Here is a 19,398-nt window from a genome sequence, read left to right on the forward strand (position 1 = left end):
GAGCAGGGATAGGCCTGGGGGCTGATCAAAGCACAGCTCCAATCAACACGAGGAACAGGGAAGGATTTGGATGTTGACTGGGGAAAAAAATCCATGGAAGGGACTGGAGAGGGAGTTCCTTGATCTGCTGGTGCTGGTGGCCATGGAAGGTGTCCAGGAGCATGTCCTGGCTGCCACCAGCAGAGCAGCCACTGTCCCCCCAGCCAGTGGAGCCCCTCAGCATTCCCCAGGACTCTTCCTCTGTGCCAGGCTGGAGCACAGGGATGCACATCCAAGCTTGGAGCGAGCAGGCCCAGCTCCCACTCTGGAGCATCCCACAGCCCCTAAGAGATCCCCATTTCCCATTTCCTTGGGGGCAGGGTTCCCTTGCTCCAGGGACTCCCACCCATTCCCACAGAGGAGCCACCTGGGTGCCCTTATTAATCCACCTGTCCTGCAGGTGGAAGTGAGGACAGGACACGGGGCTGATCCTGAATCCTCCGAGCCCAAGCCCAGGGCTCCTGCCTGCAAGGATAAAAACATTCTCTAGTTGGACCTAAACTGATCCAGGCTGCAGCCAAGGCTGTTTCCAGGCTGCTGTCACATCCAGTCCCTGCTCCTGTCAGAGCCACGTCCCAGCACGGGGCTGACGCTCCTGTGACAATTTGCCATCACATCCCTGCCCTGCTGGAGCGATCCAGGCAGGATTTGGCCACAGGCAGCTGGCTCCTGCCTGTGCTCTTCATGAATCTGGACCCACCACCTCCCTGCCCAGCCAAACCTGGAATGCTCTGGCAGTGGGCACAGCCCTCCTGGACAAACCTGCTGCCAGAGCTGCTTCCTGGGATGCTGCTGGACAGGATCCCCCCTTGCCCTGGAGCTGCAGCACCCTGCTCCCTTCCTGAGACAGCCAAGGGCCTCCCTCACACCATGGTTTACCAGCAAGGAGAGATGAATCAAAGTCTCTCTGTGGAGAAACCTTGGGGTATTTCCCCTCCTTGCCCCTCACCTGCAGCACAGCAGCAGCAGGGCTGAGGGAAGCTCCCCAGGCTCTCCATTGGGAGCTCCAGCACCTGGACCCAGGCAGGTCCCACCCTGAATTTATCAGGAACAAACACAGCACCAACACCTGAGGAAACGAAACATCAGTTCTAAAAGCCTGGGTCCTGCTCCAGCCTGGATCACAGAGCTCAGCACAGAGCCAGCAGTGATCTGAGGGGATGGATCCCACCCAGGAACTGGGGAATCTCCAGCCTGGATCACAGAGCTACACACAGAGCCAGCAGTGATCTGAGGGGATGATCCCACCTGAAATGGGGAATCTCCAGCCTGGATCACAGAGCCAGCACGGAGCCAGCAGTGATCTGAGGGGATGGATCCCACCCAGGAAATGGGGAATCTCCAGCCTGGATCACAGAGCCCAGCACAGAGCCAGCAGTGATCTGAGGGGGTGGATCCCACCCAGGAAATGGGGAATCTCCAGCCTGGATCACAGAGCTCAGCACAGAGCCAGCAGTGATCTGAGGGGATGGATCCCACCCAGGAAATGGGGAATCTCCAGCCTGGATCACAGAGCCCAGCACAGAGCCAGCAGTGATCTGAGGGGTTGGATCCCACCCAGGAACTGGGGAATGCCAGCTCCAGGTGACCACAGACAGCCCCTGTGCAGGGCTGGAGCTGTGCTGAGCACAGATCCCCGTTCCAGAGCCAGGGGAGTGGCTCAGCCCAGGGGAGGCTGCCGGGCCAGCAGGAACACGAACACAACACACGGAGGCTGCAACGGGCAGGAGAAGGGTTTATTGAATTTAAAGAGTGTATAAATAATCCTGTCCCTTTCCCAGAGGCAGCCCCAGGCAGGCTCTGGGGTGCCTCAGCCCCACTGCAGGTTGGGGGGCACTGGCCATCCCCCGGGTGGGGGGGCCTGCAGGGATGGGGGCAGCTCCTGCACTGGTGGCCAGCCCAGAGGGTACTGGAAGGGTGCTGGTTTCTCAAGAAGAGCACTGTGAGAGGAGATGGAGAGGGATGAGGTGAGAAGCAGTGTGTCTGTCTGACACCAAGGCCATGCTGGGGGCTGGGCTTCCCTGTGCCCCCTCCAGGAGCCCCCAAAGAGAAGGGGCCAGCAGAGGAGGGGTTTGGTTAGCACCAAACGGGTTCATTCACCCCCCATCCCAAATCCAGCACCAGAACAGTTGTGTGATCATTCCCAGCATATCCAGGCAGCCTAACACAGTGTGTGCCAGTGAAAACTGAGGTGGGATCACTGAGGTGAGGGGTCTGGGCTGGGGGAGCAGCACAGCCCCCCGAGAGGGGCTCAGCAGGCCCAGGGCTGCTCCCAGCCCCTCCATCCCACTCCTCACACAGCTGAGCTGGGAGAACAAACAAACCCAGCAGATGTTTCTTTCCAAGCAGCCCAAATCCCAAGGCAGCTGTGCACTTCCCAAAGGACAAGGACCCCTCGGAAATGGAGGAGCTGCCAAAGCAGCGGGGTGTGTGCACCAGAGCACCCTTCAGCACAGGGAAGAGGCTTCTCCCTCACCCCACAGCCTGGGAATCACTCTGTCCCTGCCCCTCTCCTCAGCTTTACTGCTCGAGGCTGCTGCAAACACCACACTGGGGTGAAGAATGCAGGAGCAAGAACCATCTGTCCCTTGCCTCCAGTTTGACCGGGGCACGTTTAAATTCATGGGAAACGTATCTTTTCCATTAATTCCCAAGTGCAGGAAGCTCATTTGTTCTCTCACACAAGCCCTGACAGCAACCTTGCAGCTTCTCAGGCCTCTACCTCCGATCCTGATGAATCTTTTTAATTGTTATGCCAGAAGAAATCTAATCAAACTCCTTTACATAACCCCGGGGAGAAGCAGCACCCTCCTCTCCCTGCGGGGCTGTGGCCCAGAGCCAGCTACAGGAGTAGTTTTCCAGGAGCATTTTCCAGGCAGCTAACACAGAGCAAAGTCACTTGGCTCAAGGTTTATCCCCTCAGGGGGGATTCTCCAGAGCCCAGGATGAGGCAGGACCATGAGGACACACACCAGCCCCTCTGGGCAGGGACATTTGGTGTCATCCCCCCAGCACTGTGGCTCAGGCACACGGTGGATGTGGAGCACAGGGAATGCTGCAAGGTTGAGCCATCACCTAATGAGCATTTCCTGAGCAGCAGGACTGATCAATAGGCAGGATGCTGCCTGGGTACTCAATTCCCTGGGGTCTCATGAGCTACAAGTGCTCTATCAAAGGTTTACCTACAGCTGGAGCATTCTCAATGGCTGTCCCACAGGGATTCTCCAGTGGCCAGCAAGGTCAAGAATATTTCCTTTCTGAAGGTGTTAATGGGATCCCTCTCCTCTACCCACCCTTTTTCACACTCATGGAACTTGTGGCATCTCAGAAGCTTTGAGGCTTTGGATCCTTTTCTAATGGAAATCCATTCTCTATCATTTCCTTTGGAAATTGGCAAAAATCAATCCCATGAAATGTGGGGCTGGAGGGCACAAGGGGAGCACAGAGATGATTGGGAGAGGCGTTGGCAAGGCTGGAGAGAGGAAGGGAAGTTCCAATAGTTGGTGTTTAATTCCTGTAGCAGATGGTTTCTGAGCCTGCAGGGAGAGGGAGGCTGGAAAAAGAGCAACAATCCTGGAAATTTGTTCTGTGCATCTATGGAGGCAGCAGGGACCAAATTCTGAAGGTTTGAACATTCCTCTGGGTGTGACCAAGTAGTTCTAAAGGTCTGGAAATTCCTCTGGGAATAGTGATGGCTATCTTCTATAAGAGCTGATCTATCCCATGTTCCAGGGATTCACAGGCAGGACAAACAAAATGGGGCAAGTGAAGTGCAGGGGACAGGAATGTGGGCACCTCTGCAAGGCCAAGGGCAGCCGAGCTGAGGGACAGAACAATCCCAGAGCAACAAGCTCAGACAAGCACCAGAAGGAAGCTCCTGCCCAGTCCAAACACGGAGAGGACGGGAACAAACAGAGAAAGAACAGAAGAGAGATTTGGCACGTGCCCAAATGTCATCCCATTAAGCCTGCGGCACAGTCAGGTGAGCGAGGAAACAGCCAGTGCCCCACTCTGAATGGATCCTGTGAGGAGGAGCCAATTCCACCCTCCCTGGCAGGCAGGGCATGGGGGAGCTGTCAACAGATGAAAGCAGGCTCCTGACACTGAACCCTGGGCATTAATGAGCCAGCACAGCAGCAGCTCTGTCCTTCCAGGTGTGTCTGTGAGCCCTGCACAGAGCAAGGGCAGCTCTCTGCTGTGCCTGTTCCCAAAGTGTCCCCTGTGCACACATCCCTGGTGGGCAGGCAGGGCTGCACCCACACACAGGCCCCCCATGAGTGCTGCCTGGGGGTGCTGGGAGCTCTGATGCCCTGCACCCTCCCCTGCCCCAGCCCTCCTGGGGATCCCCTTGCATCCACACCTGGATACCCCAGCACCCAGTACCTGCTGCTCTGAGCTGCACTCAGCCTCTGGGCTCTCTTGTCCAGCCACTCCTCGATGGTGCCAGGTGGGATATCTGCTCCCTCCCTCTGCAGCTCCTTCAGCCTCTTCTCGCCTGCTTGAGAGAAAGATTGAGATCAGACAGGGCTGGATCAGAGGGAGGGCCATGAGAGAAAGGGCCACCAGACCCTTGTCCTTTCACTCCATTAAACCTGCTGCTCATTACCCTGCAGTTTCACAGGGTGGAGAGTGTGCACCATGCCTGGGCAGCCCCTCCTCCTCCTCCTGTGCCCTCCTGCCATCTGATGCTTGGTGACAGCTGCAGCCAGGCAGAGCAGGGGACAAGAGCTAAACCAGCACGGTGGCAGTTTGGGCACTGAGGGGAGTCTGACATCTCCCCCAGGGCAGATCACCCTCATCCTTTCCTGGAACAGCCTCAGCTGGCCCTGAGCTGTTTCCAGAGCTGTGTCCCTCCAAGTGGCAGCAGCAACGTTGCCAGCCCTGCCCTGTTAGGTGGAAATGACAGGGACAGTGTTGGGATCGATGCAGCCTTGGCAGCCCGGGCAGTGTGAACGGTTCCGGGTGCGTGTTCAGGCAGCAGACAGATCCCAGAGCTGCTGTCAGGGCTGCTTAAGGAGCTCCCTGCCTGATGTGTCCCCAACCCCTGCTCAGCCCAGGCACAGCTGTCACCAGCCCAGGGGCAGAACCAGGGCAGAGAGAACCAGGGGACAAGTTCTTGTATTTAGAATGGTTGGAATGGTTTGGTTGGAAGTCACCTCAAAGCTCATCCTGTCCCACCCCTGCCACGATCAGGGACACCTTCCACTGTCCCAGGCTGCTCCCAGCCCTGTCCAACCTGGCCTTGGACACTTCCAGGGATCCAGGGGCACCCACAGCTTCTCTGGGCACCCTCACTCCATCAGAGGGAAGGATTTCTTCCATAAATCACAGAATTACAGAATCGATCAGGTTCAAGAGAGATCATTGACTCCAACCTATACCTAACCTGAATGTCCCCTCTTCCAGTCTGAGCCCATTACTCCTTGTTCTATTTCTCGTGGTGGGTAGGAACGAGGAAGGAAACCAGTAGGAAACCTCTGCTATTTACTGAATCAAGATTTCAACCCCTCCAATCACTCTGGAAGGGCTGTGTGGGCAGATGCCCACAGGCACCCTCTGGGGAGGAGGGCACAGAGCCAGCGTGGCACAAACCCACAGCTGCCCAGTTAGCAAAGCTCCCCAGTGTCCCCAGCTGCAGGGGGGAGCTGGGGCTGGACAGGTCCAGCAGGAGTCCTGACACAGCCACACTCCTGCCAGCACACCAGGGATGAGGACACACTCCCAGTGATCCCAGCCTAGTGCAAACTGCCCACCTAACAGAGCAGGGAACTCAGAAACCAAATACTGGTGACAATAAAAAGAAAACAGAGGCAGCTGCGTGTCATTCCCTTTGCCCTGCTCGTCCATCCTTTGGGGGACCCCTGATCCCATGTGGGGATCAAGGCACCTGCAGCCCTGCCCCTCAGGAGCCTGCTCCACACCCACCCACCCTGTGTCACATGCTTTAAGGAAAATATTATACCTTTGCAGACAGAGTGTGAAATTAATAGTGCTTGGGCAGAGTGAAGGATCACTTCATCCTACTGGTGGCAACCAATTATTCATCTGCCTGTTGAATACTAAATCAGGATGGCAGGGATGTGCTACACAATGAGCAGCCAGATGGATAATTTGTCATCCAGCCTTTTCAGCTGCTGCTGCTGGCTGGGGTGACAATGTGCCCAGTGCCACCACAGAAAGCCTGCTGGGGTCTGGCTGCTGCTCTGAGCCCACCAAGAAGGCTGGGGACAGCAATGTCCCAGTCTCCCACAGCTGTTCCCAGGGATCAGAGCTACCTGGGGTCAGCTCAACCAGCTGGCCAGGTGGGGAGATGGGCAGGCAAGAAGCTCAGCCTGGAGAGCTGGGTGCTGCTCACACTCAGGGTCAGACTCATCTGGCAGCCTTGAGCACCTTATTTCCCTTTGTTCCATGTTCTTCCACCTCCTGAGCTCATCCCACCTCAGCAAGGGACAGACAAGGAGTGTCTGTGAGAAGCTTCAATGAGGCAGGGAAGAAAATCATGGAGAATCTCTCCCACCTCTCTGTACCACTGTGATTTCCTCTTCATCCAGCTCCCAGCCCCAACAGAGCACAGAGCATGAACAGTCCAAGCTTCTCTGCTCAGAGCAGGGAGCCCCAAGGCACCACAGCAGGGATGGAGCAGCCACAACTCCCAGCCAGAAAAGTTCACTGGATGCTGTGGAACCACTCTGGATTCCCACTGCCCCAGATATCCACATCAGAAGGACATGCAGCTGTCTCCCTGCTCTCCCAGCTCCAGAGCTGCTGCTCCAGAACAGTCCAAACCTCAGGCTCAGAAATGTGGCAGCAGGGACAGGCAGCTCTCCAGCTCTGCCCACCTTGATGGTGTCCATGTCCCTCTGGAGCACACACATCCCATCCAGGGACACCAAACACACCCTGAAATTGGAAATACTCCCTGAATGCCAACAGCTATTCCTTTGGAAGGCCCTTACCAGCCCTTGCTCCCCACACATGCCCGTGCAGCTGGACAGATGTGAAGGTGCTTCCCCCTCCTCCTCCTTCTCACTGTGGTGTTTGCTTCAAGTCTGATTACAGCCAATTGAAAGAGCATCTGTAGTTGTGAAGTGCCTCTAATGATGCCAGAGCAGGGTCCACATTTATCTTCTCTCCTCATGGGTTTTATTCTCGACACTGGCACTGCTGGGTGAGATGGAACCTGCCAATATTTGCTGGGGGGTCACCCAGCAAGGCAATGCACAGGAAATCCCTCAGCTCCCACCAGCAAAGAGAGGAACATGAAATCCCTGGTGGATGATGTGGAAGCCCAACTGCCCCAGAGCACAAGACCAGCACCAGAGCAGGCTGAGATGAGGCTGAGGAGCCCCTGCAAGTGGAGCAGCCAAACAAGTGACAGCCCTGCAGCCCAGTGTGAGCACTCCTGCTCCCTGCCCAGTTAAACCAGTGAACTCCAGCCTCCCCAGCAGGGCCCTCAGACCCTCATGGACACCCTGCAGACCCTCCCCAGCCGTGCCCTCCTCTGGTTAGAGCCACCAGAGCCCAGGCAGGTCGATCCTGTCTGCACCAGGGACACGGATTAGCGGGGAGCCAATAACTCTGAGCACGGAGATGGCAATTTGACAGTGACTTTTCCTGACATGACTGTACTTAAAATGACAGCCTGCAAGTGTCTGGCTGATGAATGATGCAGCAGATGCAGAAGGCTAATGCTTTGATGGGGGAACAGCTGGGAATATGAGCTCCCTCCCTGCTGAAGGTGTAAACTGTTGCTTCTTGATGAGGATATTCTACAGGGTGCAGAGATGCTGATGCCAAAGTAGGCCAGGCTCCAAGCTGTTCTAGAACATGGAATCATCCAGAAATTTTCCTACTTAACCCACAAAACTTACACAAACTACAGGGTGAACTCCCAGCATTAAAAGGGCCAAATGTTAAGGATAATGTCACGTTTCCTTTGGCTGTGATAAAAATACTTCATTATCAAGGTGAGTTCATGGACACAGAGCTACCAATGCCAAATACTCACAGGGACTCAGGGACAGGTTCAATATTTACATGATAAAAAAAGTGTCATCACAGTTTAGATGGGTTAAAAAAAAAGTCAGACAAGGCTTTGCTTGCACCAGAGCTGAGGAAAGGGGGTTAAGCAGCACTGTGGGCCCACCAGGAATGCATCCCCCACCAGCCTGGCCAGCCCCAGCATGGCTCCCCCAGGCTTGGGAAAGCTCTGGAGCTTCCAGCCTCTCAGCTCATCTCAAATCCTTGATAACCCTTGGCTCCAAAGCTGCCAAAATCTCCCAGCTGGGTCAGTGAGAGGCAGCCTGGTGCAGATTGCTCCAATCCTGCTGGCTCATGGCTCAGAGATCCTGAGTGGGAATGCATGTGGGATATTACTGATGGAGGATCCTGTGGGAATTACATACCCTGCCACTACAAGCCTGCCCTCAACACTGCCCTCCTCAGCCCCAGCACCTGAGACAAGGGTGCTTTGGCAGCTGAAGGAGTGCTGGGATGTCCTCATGACAGTGTCTGATCCTTCCATCCTGTCTGTTACAGGCTGTCCCTCTCCTCTACCAAACCCTGCTGAGCCTTTCCCCACCCCAAATCCCTCCAAACTGTCTGATCAGAGCTGTGTGATGCAGGAAACCACACCATGAGAGAGGTGAGCAGGCCTGAACTCTCCAACCAAGCACCCCCTGTCCCCTGGCCATCGCTCCTTCAGGGCTAATTGGTAAATGAAATGTTTGACTCAGGAGCACAAATGCAAGGTTTCCCAGTAATCTCCCTGGAATTGGCTCTCAGCAGCCAATCCTGCACTTACACCGACCCATTTGACACAAGTCAATACTCAATAACAAGTGTAATTGGCAAGGAAAGCTGCCGAAGCACAGAGGCGCTGCCAGCGCTCCCTGCTCCGCTCCAGAGAGCTCCCACTGCTCCTGCAGAGCAGCCAGTGCCTGCAAATGCCAGAGGTGCCTGTGCTGCCACTCTGTGCACCCTGGGAGCCCAGCAGAGGGGTCAGGCACAGGCTCTGGCTGGAAGGTGGCTCTGGGAAGGGCTGGAGCACTCCCTCCCCACCGCGGCTTTATTGACTGCCAGCAGCGCTCAGAGATTGATTCAGAGGCACCTCGGGGGCTCTCCCTGACTCAGCACAGCCTGGAGCAGCTCTGTGTGCCTGCCTGCCTCCCCCTGAGCTCTCCTTCCCCAGACGGGATCCCTGTGAGGGCCAGCAGAGGCTCTGCCCCACGCACACCCCCCTCTCACATCCCACACTTCCAACACCTCAGCCTGGCTTTGCCAGACTCCAGGCAAAACAACAGCTGGCTGCAGAGAGGGTGTGGGCATGGGAGCTGCTGCAAGCTGGGCTGCACTGGGACACCAGCCTGGGGAAGGATTCCTCCTCTGCTCCACACTGTCAGGCCTCATCTGGGTGCTGTACCCACTGCTGGGCTCCCCACTACTGAGACAACGGCACAAGCCAAAATATGGGAATTTCCATCAGGAATTTCTATTTAAATACTTAAAAAAATACACATTTTTATGAACCTAGTCAAACGCTGATCAGGTCACACACAGAGTCTCCAGCTTTGAGATATTTGAAACACACTGGATGTGGCCCTGAGCACCCAGCTTGAGCATGGGAGCTGCTCCAAGCTGGGCTGCACTGGGACACCAGCCTGGGGAAGGAATCCTCCACACTGTCAGACCAGATCTGGGTGCTGTACCCACTGCTGGGCTCCCCACTACTGAGACAAGGGGCACAAGCCAAAATATGGAAATTTCTGTCAGGAGTTTCTATTTAAATACTTTAAAAATTACACATTTTTATGAACCTAGTCAAACACTGGATGAGGTCACCCACAGAGTCTCCAGCCTATCTGAAACACACTGGATGTGGCCCTGAGCACCCTGCTTGAGTTCACCCTGCTCTCAGCATGGTGAGGATTAGATGATCTCCAGTGGGGATTTCAACCATTCCACAAGCTCCCACCAACACCTCACTCACACTCCCTGAAGTGTCCAAGGCCAGGCTGGATGGGGCTTGCAGTAACCTGGTCTAGGGGAAGATGTCCCTGCCCATGGCAGGGATGGAGTGAGATGAGCTCTAAGATCCCTTCCCACCAGCCCAGTCTGTGATTCTGTGATTTTCTTTACCCACCAAAGTAATGACTCCTGTGGAGAAAACAGAGCTACCACCTCTTTTCCCTAAAAGAAAAGTGGTTCCAAGAATGGCAGTCCCAGAATGAGAGAGTTCAGAAGTGCTCTGCAGGCTCCCAGCAGGGAGCAGCTGCCATCCACCCTCTGCCCACACTTCACTTCCCTCCAAAGCCACCCAAGCAGAGGCTGTTTCTGGATCCAGGACCCCTTTCACAGGACAGCTCTTCCCACCAGCTCTTCCCACGGGTGGCAGCAGCAGCTCCCTGGTAATAGCAGCAAGGTGGGGGGAAATCAAATCCATAAATTTAAGGGGATGTGATGTACCAGTGCCCTCTGCTGCTGACAGTTTTTATTCCCTGACTGAGCAAAACCCCGAGGGCTCAGGAAGGCCACTCCAAACTCTTGCTGCCAAGTGGTAGCAGCACTGCTCAGCTCCAGGTTTGTGTCTGTGCCAGCAGCTCGAGAGCAGGGAGCATATGACAAACTGCAGCACTGCCAGGCTCACACAGCACTGGAAGCAGGAGGGATTGGCTGGCTCTGTGCAGGCAGCAAGGGATGACAGCCTGCACAAGCCCTCACACTCCCTGCAGCAACTCCCCCTGCAAAGAGACCCTCAGGCATTGCCTGGTTGGAGCACTCACCTTGAACCTGGGCACTCAGCTTCTCCAGGTCCTGCTCTGTCATGTGGGAAAATCTGCAGTTGGACCCAAAATCACACTGTCCTGGAATGAAATAGTGAGAGTTGAAAATTCAGTTTCAAAATCCTCTAGATTGGATATTAGGAAATATTTCTTCACAGAAAGGGTTGTAAAGCATTGGAATGGGCTGCCCAAGTCACACCCCTGGAAGTGCTCAAAAAAGTCTGTGGATGTGACACCTGGGGACATGGTTTAATGATGAACATGGTGGTGCTGTACTGACATTTGGACTCTGTGATCTTAAAGGTCTTTTCCAACTTTAATAATCCTGGGAAGAGCCAGAGTGCCATGAGAACCACCCAGAGGAGGTTCTTGTGCAAGCGAAGCCAGGCTCCATCACACCTGGATGCCAGACACAGGCCCAAGCCCCTCCCTCCAGCCCTGGGCTGGCTCTGCAAGGAGCTGCTCGAGCCCAGGCACTTCCTTCCACCTCAGAACTCCTCACCTGTTTGCAGAAACTTCCGACAAGGTTTCTTGGTTTGCTCTTCCTGCAGGATGGCAGCAGCATCTGGGGAGACAAGGGATGAACCCAGGTAAAGATCCTTGGCACAGAAAATCCCATCATGTCCAGTCCCAAACTGGTCAGGGAGCAGAAGGAAGCAGTTTAGCCCATTCCCACTGCACTCCTCAGGCTGGCACCAACACACCTGGAACTGTGTGCTGAGGCAGGGCAGAGCCACACACGAGGGTTTCACCTCTGAGACTGCCTCATTCAGCAGCATCACGTGCTCAAATTGCTGGCACACAGAGTGTTAAACCATCAGTGCTGATTTATTTTCTCTTCCTCATCCTCCCCATCCATCCCAGGAAGGCAGTGGCAGAAGCTGGGAGCACCCACCTCGGAATAAGTCGTACCAGACTCTCTTGGCCCGCAGATGCTGCACCCCATTGAGGTGTTTCTTCCTGTTGTGCAGGTTGTCCTGGAAGGACCTGTCACAGTAGTCACAGAAGTACCTTTTGCCCATCTCTCTCCTGGCAAAACAGCATCAGCATGTCCTGGGGTCATCAGGCAGCTCCTGGGCGCCCAGCCATGGGAATGGAGGATCCAGGATTTACAGTGCCTGCTTCCAAAGGAGGAGAACTCAAATCACTCAGGGCAGGCAGGCAGAGAAAGAGGTGAGACCCAACAGTTTGTATCCTTGTCCATCACAGCCTGCTGGGGCAGGATCTGCTGCCTGTACATGGGAGAAAAGGCCTGATCTGCATTTATCTCTGTCACCCAAAGCAGCAACAGCTCTGCTGGAAGGATTTCCTTCCCCCAGCTCAGAGCACAGGAAACAGAGAGGCACAGGCTGCGGGGACAATACAGCACAAAGCACCCAAGGTGCAGCACAAAGCACCCAAGGTGCAGCACAAACCATCCAAGGTGCAGCACAAAGCACCCAAGGTGCACACAAACCACCCAAGGTGCACACAAACCACCCAAGGTGCACACAAAGCACCCAAGGTGCAGCACAAAGCACCCAAGGTGCAGCACAAAGCACCCAAGGTGCAGCACAAACCACCCAAGGTGCAGCACAAAGCACCCAAGGTGCAGCACAAAGCACCCAAGGTGCAAACAGGAGGAGCTGGAGGTCCTGGGGACCTCTGACCAAAACCTCCATGAGCTGATACAAAAGAGAAAGGAAACTCCCCAGTGTCCACCTCTGCAAGGTAAGGAAGAAACTCAGTGAAGCTCATTTTATCTTCAAAACAGAAGCTGATCTCACCTGTCCTTCAGGTGGGAAGCTGCATTACAAACACTACAGGATATATTTCCTACAATCCACTGAGCCTCTTGTTTTTTCCATGGATTGCTCTCCTCATCCTCCCCAGCCTCTGGCACCAAGGTGTGCCTGCTCTGAGTACAGCACCAAGATCACAACAGAATTTGGGAGCTCCCACCTGTGCTGGGCCTGCCACTGTCAGTGCAGGTGAGATCAGCTTGTGTTTTATCCTTCAGGCAGCTGTCCCCATCAGATGTCCCTGCTGGAGGTGCAACAAACACCCTGAAGGAGCTGCAAGCTCCCTCCTGAGGGATACAGAGGTACCTGGTGAATGGCAAAGATGGATGGACTGGGAGATAAACTCCTAAAGCAATTCTCCAGGTTTTGACACTTTGACAGCTGAATGCATTTAAAAAGTGGCACAGAGACCAGCACAAGAAATAAAGATTTGATAAATAAAATGGCTCCAGAATCAATCACAGCCCCCTGGCTGACTCCCCTGGCTCAGCACGAAGAGCAGAGCACCAGGAAACCCCTCAGAGCCCGGCGTGCCCAGCTCGGGCAGGGCTGCCAAGCCTGCTGCCAGACATCCATCCCAGCAGGAGCACAGCACCACATTCCCCTCCTTCCCCTGCTCCCAGGAACTGCTGCTTCAAAATCAAACCCCTGCAAACCTCTGAGGCCTCACACCACAAGTTAAAGCAAAGCTGCATTCCATGGGAAAACCTTCTGAGCTTTTTAATATTGGATTGAAAACTCCACACTGAAGGTAAAATGTTCAGATATTCCAAGTGAACTGGAATCCCTTTGAGGTTCCTTCCTTGGGACCCCAAATCCCCCATGCCCTGGGCTGATCCTGACCCAGCTCTGCAGGGCTTGAGGTCTGAAATCTTCTCCTCCAGCCCAAGAATCCAAACCCAAGCGCTGCTTAATGAGCACGGAGCCACAAATTCCCTCATCCTTTGCATCCCTGAGTTGTGCAGGTTTGCAGCACTGTGGTGAGGCTGCTGGAATTCAGGGGGAACAAAGCTTTTAAACACTGAAAAATCCCTGTTCCACATGTTATTCCATAGTCCCCCAAAGTTCCTGGTGACACAGAAATCTCCCTGTCTCAGCTGCTGGCTCCTGCACTCCATCTCTGCAGAAGAGAATGCTGCAGACAGGGAAAACAAATGAGATTCTGCAGTGGTCCCACACAAGTTTGCAGAGATCTCCCAGGGAATTCTGCCTGCGGAAGCCCAGCAGCAGCCAGCCTTTGAAATCGCATTTCAAACTTTCCCTTTCATCACTCCAACAGCAATAATTGCAGGAGCTCCTTCCCCCTCCTCCCCCAACAACCAGGGCAGAAAGCTCCTGCAGACTCCAGATCCCACATCCCACAGCTGCCTGCTCCCAAATTCTCCCAAATTCTCTGAGCAATTCCCATTGCAGGGGACAGAGGGATTGTAAAAAGCAATTAGAGAGGTATCAGATCCTCCCTGAGACTTTTCCCTTCAGTGATTACACCCAACACTCATCCCCATCTTTTCAAGGATTCCACTGCATGGATGCCAACTCTCTGCAACAGCAGCACTTCCCAGCACTCTGAGTCCAGAGGAGTCAAAAGCTGCTTCAGAGCAGCACCAGCCTATTTCCATCTCCCCAAACGGCTCCAGCAGTAAACAAAGAGCATTATTCAGCTGAAAACAGAGATGGCTCCTAATTAAATCCATCTCAGCCATTATGGAATAAAGTAAATGTAGCTGTTCTATAAAGAGCTGCCTCAGCCTGGCCGTTTCCTCTCAGCATCTCCAGCCCCTGATTTGCAACTGAATCAGGGCACTCAGACCTGGGCCCACCGCAGCCATAAACGCATCCAGCCAGGCTTTGTGCCAGCTTAAAAGTCTTCCTGAATAAATGCAAATTAAAATTAAAAAAGATTCCAACAACCCAGGGCTTTATGTTGTATGAAAGTGTAACAGCAATGCTGTGCTGTGTCTGCTGGTGTGAGGCACCTCGAAGGTGACAGAGAGGGGTTTGGGACAACTCTAGCTGAGATATCCTGGGCACCATCCCCATCCCACATTTCCCTGCTCCAGCTGCTGCCGGAGCTCCCCAGGCTGCTCGGTGCCAGCTGCGGATTCTATCTCAGCCCCTGGGGCGTTTCCCCGGGCAGAGGCAGGAAGGTGACCGGGAAGGGGCACGGGCTCCTCGGTGTCTGTGTCGCCACAGCGGCCCCGGGAGGGGCTGCCGGGCCCTGACCTCAATTTCTGCCTTCCCACAGCCCGGGCTCGGCGCCACTGCAGCCACTTCGGATCCACAGGCAGATGTGAGTTAATTAAATCCAAGTGTCAGCCTTCTGATACTCAGCTGCCAATTTAAATGGGCTCAGATCTGCAGGGAGACCTGGGATGGCAGCAGAGTCTGCCAGCACCTTCCCAATGACAGAGGCACAGATCCTGCTTTCCATTCCACCCAGAGGAGCCATGGAATCATGGAATGGTTGGGTTGGAGGGACATTAAAACCCATCCAGTGCCACCCCTGCCATGGCAGGGACACCTCCCACTGTCCCAGGCTGCTCCCAGCCCCAGTGTCCAGCCTGGCCTTGGGCACTGCCAGGGATCCAGGATGGGCACCCTGTGCCAGGGCCTGCCCACCCTGCCAGGGAACAATTCCCAATTCCCAATATCCCATCCATCCCTGCCCTCTGGCAGTGGCAGCCATTCCCTGTGTGCTGTCAGAGAATCATGGAATGGTTGGGTTGGAAGGGACCTTAAAGCTCATCTCATCCCAGTCCCTGCCACAGGTGGGGACAGCTTCCACTGGGAATCCAGAGCTTGATCAACACCAATCCCACCCCACACAAACCATCCTGGTGGCAGCAATTAATGGGCAGCTTTGGGAGGGATTTGTGTTAGATAATCCAGAGCAGTTCAATTTGAAAAATAAAGTTTTTCTGAGCTTTGCTCTGTGGTGACCAGGGTCAGAAACCAGGGCATGGCTGGAGCTGGGCCAGGGCAGCTCAGGCTGAGCTCAGGGCAAGACTCTTCCCCCAGAGGGTGCTGGCACTGCCCAGGGAATGGGCACGGCCCCGAGGCTACCAGAGCTCCAGGAGCCTTTGGGCAGCACTGCCAGGGATGGACAGGGTGGGGGTGTTGGGGGGTCTGTGCTGGATGTTCCCTGTGGGTCCCTTCCCACTAGGGATATTCTGGGGTTCCAAAGGGATAACACTACACAGGAATGTGCCAGGCACCTTCCAGGCTTCCAGAACAAGCAGAGGTCTTGTCCTAACCCAGAAAAATCCCACAGGTCCCCACAGTCACTGCATGAGGGAAAAAATATGAATAAATCAGGAGAAATTACTCTGCAGCCAGACCTTGTGCGAATTCTGAGGGGGTGGGACAAAACAACAGAGCAGCGTTGCTTGAGGGCCTGCTCTGGAACTTCATGGATACTTGTTTAGCAACAGTCCTGTGGGGAAACAGCCTCAGTGCTGGGATTCCCCTGACCTGCCCCTGTCTGCTCTGCCTTCCTAAATCCAAATTTACCTCTGGCCCTGGCACAGGGTGCCCGGGATGCCCCTGGATCCCTGGCAGTGCCCAAGGCCAGGCTGGACACAGCTTGGAGCAGCCTGGGACAGTGGGAGGCGTCCCTGCCATGGCAGGGGTGGCACTGGGTGGGCTTCAGGTCCCTTCCAACCCAACCATTCCACGATTCATGAGCCCCACACCTCTCTCCCACTTCCCTGACAGTGACACCAACCCCCTTTTGCAACTCCAAACCCCCAAAAACACCCCAAAAACCACCCCAAATCGCGTCCCACCCACCTTCCGGGGGTCAGCTGAGGGCAGTGACCGCATCCTCCTTCCTGTCCCCGTCACCCTTGGCCGGACACCCGGGCAGGGCAGGGCAGGGAGGGCAGGGCAGGCCCGGGGTGTCTCTGCCCTCTCTGCCCCCTCAGCCCTCCCGCCCGCTGCCCCCCGGCCCCAGCCCCGCCTGGGTCCCGCCCCAGCCACGCCGGGCCGGTTTCACCGCACAGCCCCGGAGCTGCCCAGCGGAGGCCACTGAGGACAAGGCGGGGGGGACGGGACGAGCGGAGCCTCACCGGGACCCCTCACCGGGACCCCTAGTATCCCCACACACTCACCCACCTCTGGCCAGGCCCGCGCCGCGCTGCCTACAACTCCCACAACACCTTACGGCAACAGCGCATGCGCAGGTCACAAACGGCACAAAGCGCGGCCTACAACTCCCAGCATGCTCACGGGCACTCGCACTCTATATAAATGACAGAGCACCGCCTACATTGCCCGGTAGCCTTTGCGGGGCGGCGCAGGCGCAGAGCACTCAGGCAAGATGGTGCTGCTGCGGCGGGTGTACGACTCGCTGTTCCGCCGCAGCTCCACGTTCGCGCTGTCCATCATGCTGGGCGCGGTGCTCTTCGAGCGCGCCTTCGACCAGGGCGCGGACGCGCTCTTCGAGCACCTCAACGAAGGGGTAAGGGCTGGGTAAGGCCCGGCCGGGGCCGCCCGGGCGCGGGCCCAGCGCTGAAGGTCAGGCCGGCCCCGCTGGGCCCCGCCCCGGCAGCCCCGGGCCCGCGGCTCGGCCTCAGGGCTCGCTGAGGGTCAGCGCGGCTCGGCCGCCCCCGAGGGGCTCCGCGGCTGTCGTGGCGCTCGGCGGTCCGGGTTTGGGGTGTCCTTGGGCTTCTCTGGCCGCCGGGAAGGGCCGTGCAAGGCAGGGGGAGCGGGAGGAGGATAAGGAACTGCTTTGTGCTCTGCAGGCCCCGGCTTGGCTGATCTGACCGCGGCACTGGAGGGGGATAAGGGCTGGTGGCCTTGGGTGTCCCCAGCGTGGACCTTGGGTAAAAGGGATCAAGTCGTCCTTAGGTTCCTAAGTACAGCAGTGATGAGATAATGACTGCGGGATAGCGAGGCAGGCTTGGGGGAGACTTTGGAGTCCCCTTAGGGCATACAGAGGCTCCAGGAGATGAGAAAAAGATTTTTGACAAGAGCCTGAAGTGACAGGAAAAGCGGGAATGGCTTCCCAGTGCCAGAGGGCAGGGATGGATGGGATATTGGGAATGGGGAATTGTTCCCTGGCAGGGTGGGCAGGCCCTGGCACAGGGTGCCCATCCTGGATCCCTGGCAGTGCCCAAGGCCAGGCTGGACATTGGAGCAGCCTGGGACAGTGGGAGGTGTCCCTGTCCATGGCAGGGGTGGCACTGGATGGGCTTTAAGATCTGTTCCAACCCATTCCATGATTGTTCTGTGCATCTCTTATATGCAGGAGCAGAACTGCCCTCTTCAGTGCAGGTGGGAATTCAAGGCAGTGTCTCTGGGCCACTAATCCAGAGCAGAACAGGGGAAGGAGAATCTCTGCAGCTCCCTCCCTGTCCAGATTAGAGGCCAGGAGCTCCCATGTGCATCCCTGTCTGCCCCAGATCCACTACAGGACTCCATCACCACCTCCCCACTAGGATAATTTGCATTTTGGATTCTCTTATCCAAACCCCACTAGAAGCTGCCTAAAATTGATTTTTTTTTCTCCTTGTTTTGCATGCAGAAACTGTGGAAACACATCAAGCACAAGTATGAGAACTGAGCAGCTCAGCAGCAGGAGCCAGCCTGGGGTGGCAACAGGCACTGCAGGGATGGATTCAGCCTCCTGAAACTGGGCATGGATTCCCGATGGAATAACCCCGAGCCACCAACTGATACCATGTGAAGCCAGATGGACTCAAGGAGTTCTGCTGTACTCCCCTTACTGTGTTCAAATAAAACTCTTGGTCCTCTCTTGTCTGTGTGTTCACCTCACTCATCCTTTGTCCTCTCTGTACCTCCTCCTTCTCTGGGAGGTGGAGAATCTTTAAAACCAGCCCTGTGCCTGAGTTCCAAGGCACTGTCAGGAATCACAACATCTTAAAATGGGCTTGAAAGCACTTAGATGAGGCTCATGACAACCCTTGTCTGCTTCTCCTGGTCTGTGCACAGAAAAGGGGCTCAGAATCACTCACAGCACCTTGTGTAGCTCAGCTCTGGTGGAATTCCTGCCCTGGGGCCTCTCAGAGCTGCAGGTGCTGCTGCAGCCCTACCTGGCAGGAGTGTGCTGAGAGGGGATCAGCTGCAGCTTGCAGAGGTGCTGTGGATCCTTCCCTGATGATCCCTGCACCACCTGGCTGCTCCCATGGCTGCAGGAGCAAAAGTGATGCCAGGTTTGTGTCACAGCTGCCTCCATCCCCAGTGACCCAAGAGAAGGGGCTGGGAAGGGAGAGGGATCACTCAGTTCCACCAGGGGCTGGCTCAGGAGTCATGGAATGGTTTGGATGGGAAGGGACCCTAAAGATTGTCCAGTTCCTCCACCCTGTGCAGTCATTCCCTTCTCCCTGAAGAGCCCAGCCCTGCCTGGCCCTGTCAAACACTTTCTACATGAGAAGGGATTTGGGCACTTCCTGAGGTAATGACTGAGTTAATTCCTCAGCTCTCAGGTGCCTGTAGGGAGATGTGGCTGAGTGACTCCTCCTGGTCCCACTTTCCCAGTCCAGCAGCCCCAGCTCCCCCTCCTCCATCCATTTTCACTAGGCAGGAGCAATTCCAGCCCAGGCTGAGGCAGACAGTGCTCACAATCAGTGCTCACAGCAGCTTTGTTGGGTTTGCAAACGAGCACCAGGGGGGTAAAACATTTACTCTGAGAACACAACGAGCACTTAAACACTTGTGCTTGTTTTTGGAGCCAAACCCAACTGCAGCTGTCCCAGTCCCAGCTGTGCTTTATGGAGATGGTTGAGAGAAAGGTTTAAACCTTCCTAGGACAGCCCCATCTGAGTGAGTGCCAGCTC

At 55.6% G+C, this 19,398-nt stretch overlaps 2 protein-coding genes across 6 annotated transcripts; one reads left to right on the forward strand and one right to left on the reverse strand.

The window, feature by feature from the left end:
• Window positions 1–1,754: 1,754 nt before the first annotated feature.
• Window positions 1,755–16,816, reverse strand: ZMAT5 (zinc finger matrin-type 5). 5 transcript variants are annotated; one of them, XM_064727104.1, is made up of 6 exons: window positions 16,715–16,816; window positions 11,716–11,938; window positions 11,323–11,385; window positions 10,821–10,901; window positions 4,423–4,534; window positions 1,755–1,979 (listed from the first exon to the last, which is right to left on the reverse strand). In XM_064727104.1, exons 2-6 carry the CDS (start codon window positions 11,840–11,842, stop codon window positions 1,850–1,852), a joined length of 513 nt encoding a protein of 170 aa, XP_064583174.1. In that variant the 5' UTR covers window positions 11,843–11,938; window positions 16,715–16,816; the 3' UTR covers window positions 1,755–1,849. The 5 variants fall into 5 exon arrangements, with proteins under 5 accessions (XP_064583174.1, XP_064583175.1, XP_064583177.1 ...); XM_064727105.1 differs by having other exon boundaries at window positions 11,716–11,941; window positions 16,715–16,813; XM_064727107.1 differs by having other exon boundaries at window positions 16,711–16,778.
• A 65-nt stretch (window positions 16,817–16,881) lies between these two features.
• Window positions 16,882–18,359, forward strand: LOC135454566 (cytochrome b-c1 complex subunit 9). The gene is made up of 2 exons (XM_064726822.1): window positions 16,882–17,060; window positions 18,126–18,359. Exons 1-2 carry the CDS (start codon window positions 16,920–16,922, stop codon window positions 18,162–18,164), a joined length of 180 nt encoding a protein of 59 aa, XP_064582892.1. The 5' UTR covers window positions 16,882–16,919; the 3' UTR covers window positions 18,165–18,359.
• Window positions 18,360–19,398: the final 1,039 nt, after the last annotated feature.

The sequence above is a fragment of the Zonotrichia leucophrys genome, chromosome 15, assembly GCF_028769735.1.
Source record: "Zonotrichia leucophrys gambelii isolate GWCS_2022_RI chromosome 15, RI_Zleu_2.0, whole genome shotgun sequence".
Classification (NCBI taxonomy): domain Eukaryota; kingdom Metazoa; phylum Chordata; class Aves; order Passeriformes; family Passerellidae; genus Zonotrichia; species Zonotrichia leucophrys.

Bases quoted from the DNA above. Each gene is read 5' to 3' on its own strand.
- ZMAT5 (XM_064727104.1), bottom strand. From the start codon at position 11,842: ATGGGCAAAAGGTACTTCTGTGACTACTGTGACAGGTCCTTCCAGGAC. The intron at 11,386-11,715 runs GTGGGTGCTCCC...TTGTCTCCCCAG, and splicing joins CTGGTACGACTTATTCCGAG to ATGCTGCTGCCATCCTGCAG. The intron at 4,535-10,820 runs GTGAGTGCTCCA...TCTCTCAAGCAG, and splicing joins GCTGAGTGCCCAGGTTCAAG to GCGAGAAGAGGCTGAAGGAG.
- LOC135454566 (XM_064726822.1), top strand. From the start codon at position 16,920: ATGGTGCTGCTGCGGCGGGTGTACGACTCGCTGTTCCGCCGCAGCTCC. The intron at 17,061-18,125 runs GTAAGGGCTGGG...TTTTGCATGCAG, and splicing joins TCGAGCACCTCAACGAAGGG to AAACTGTGGAAACACATCAA.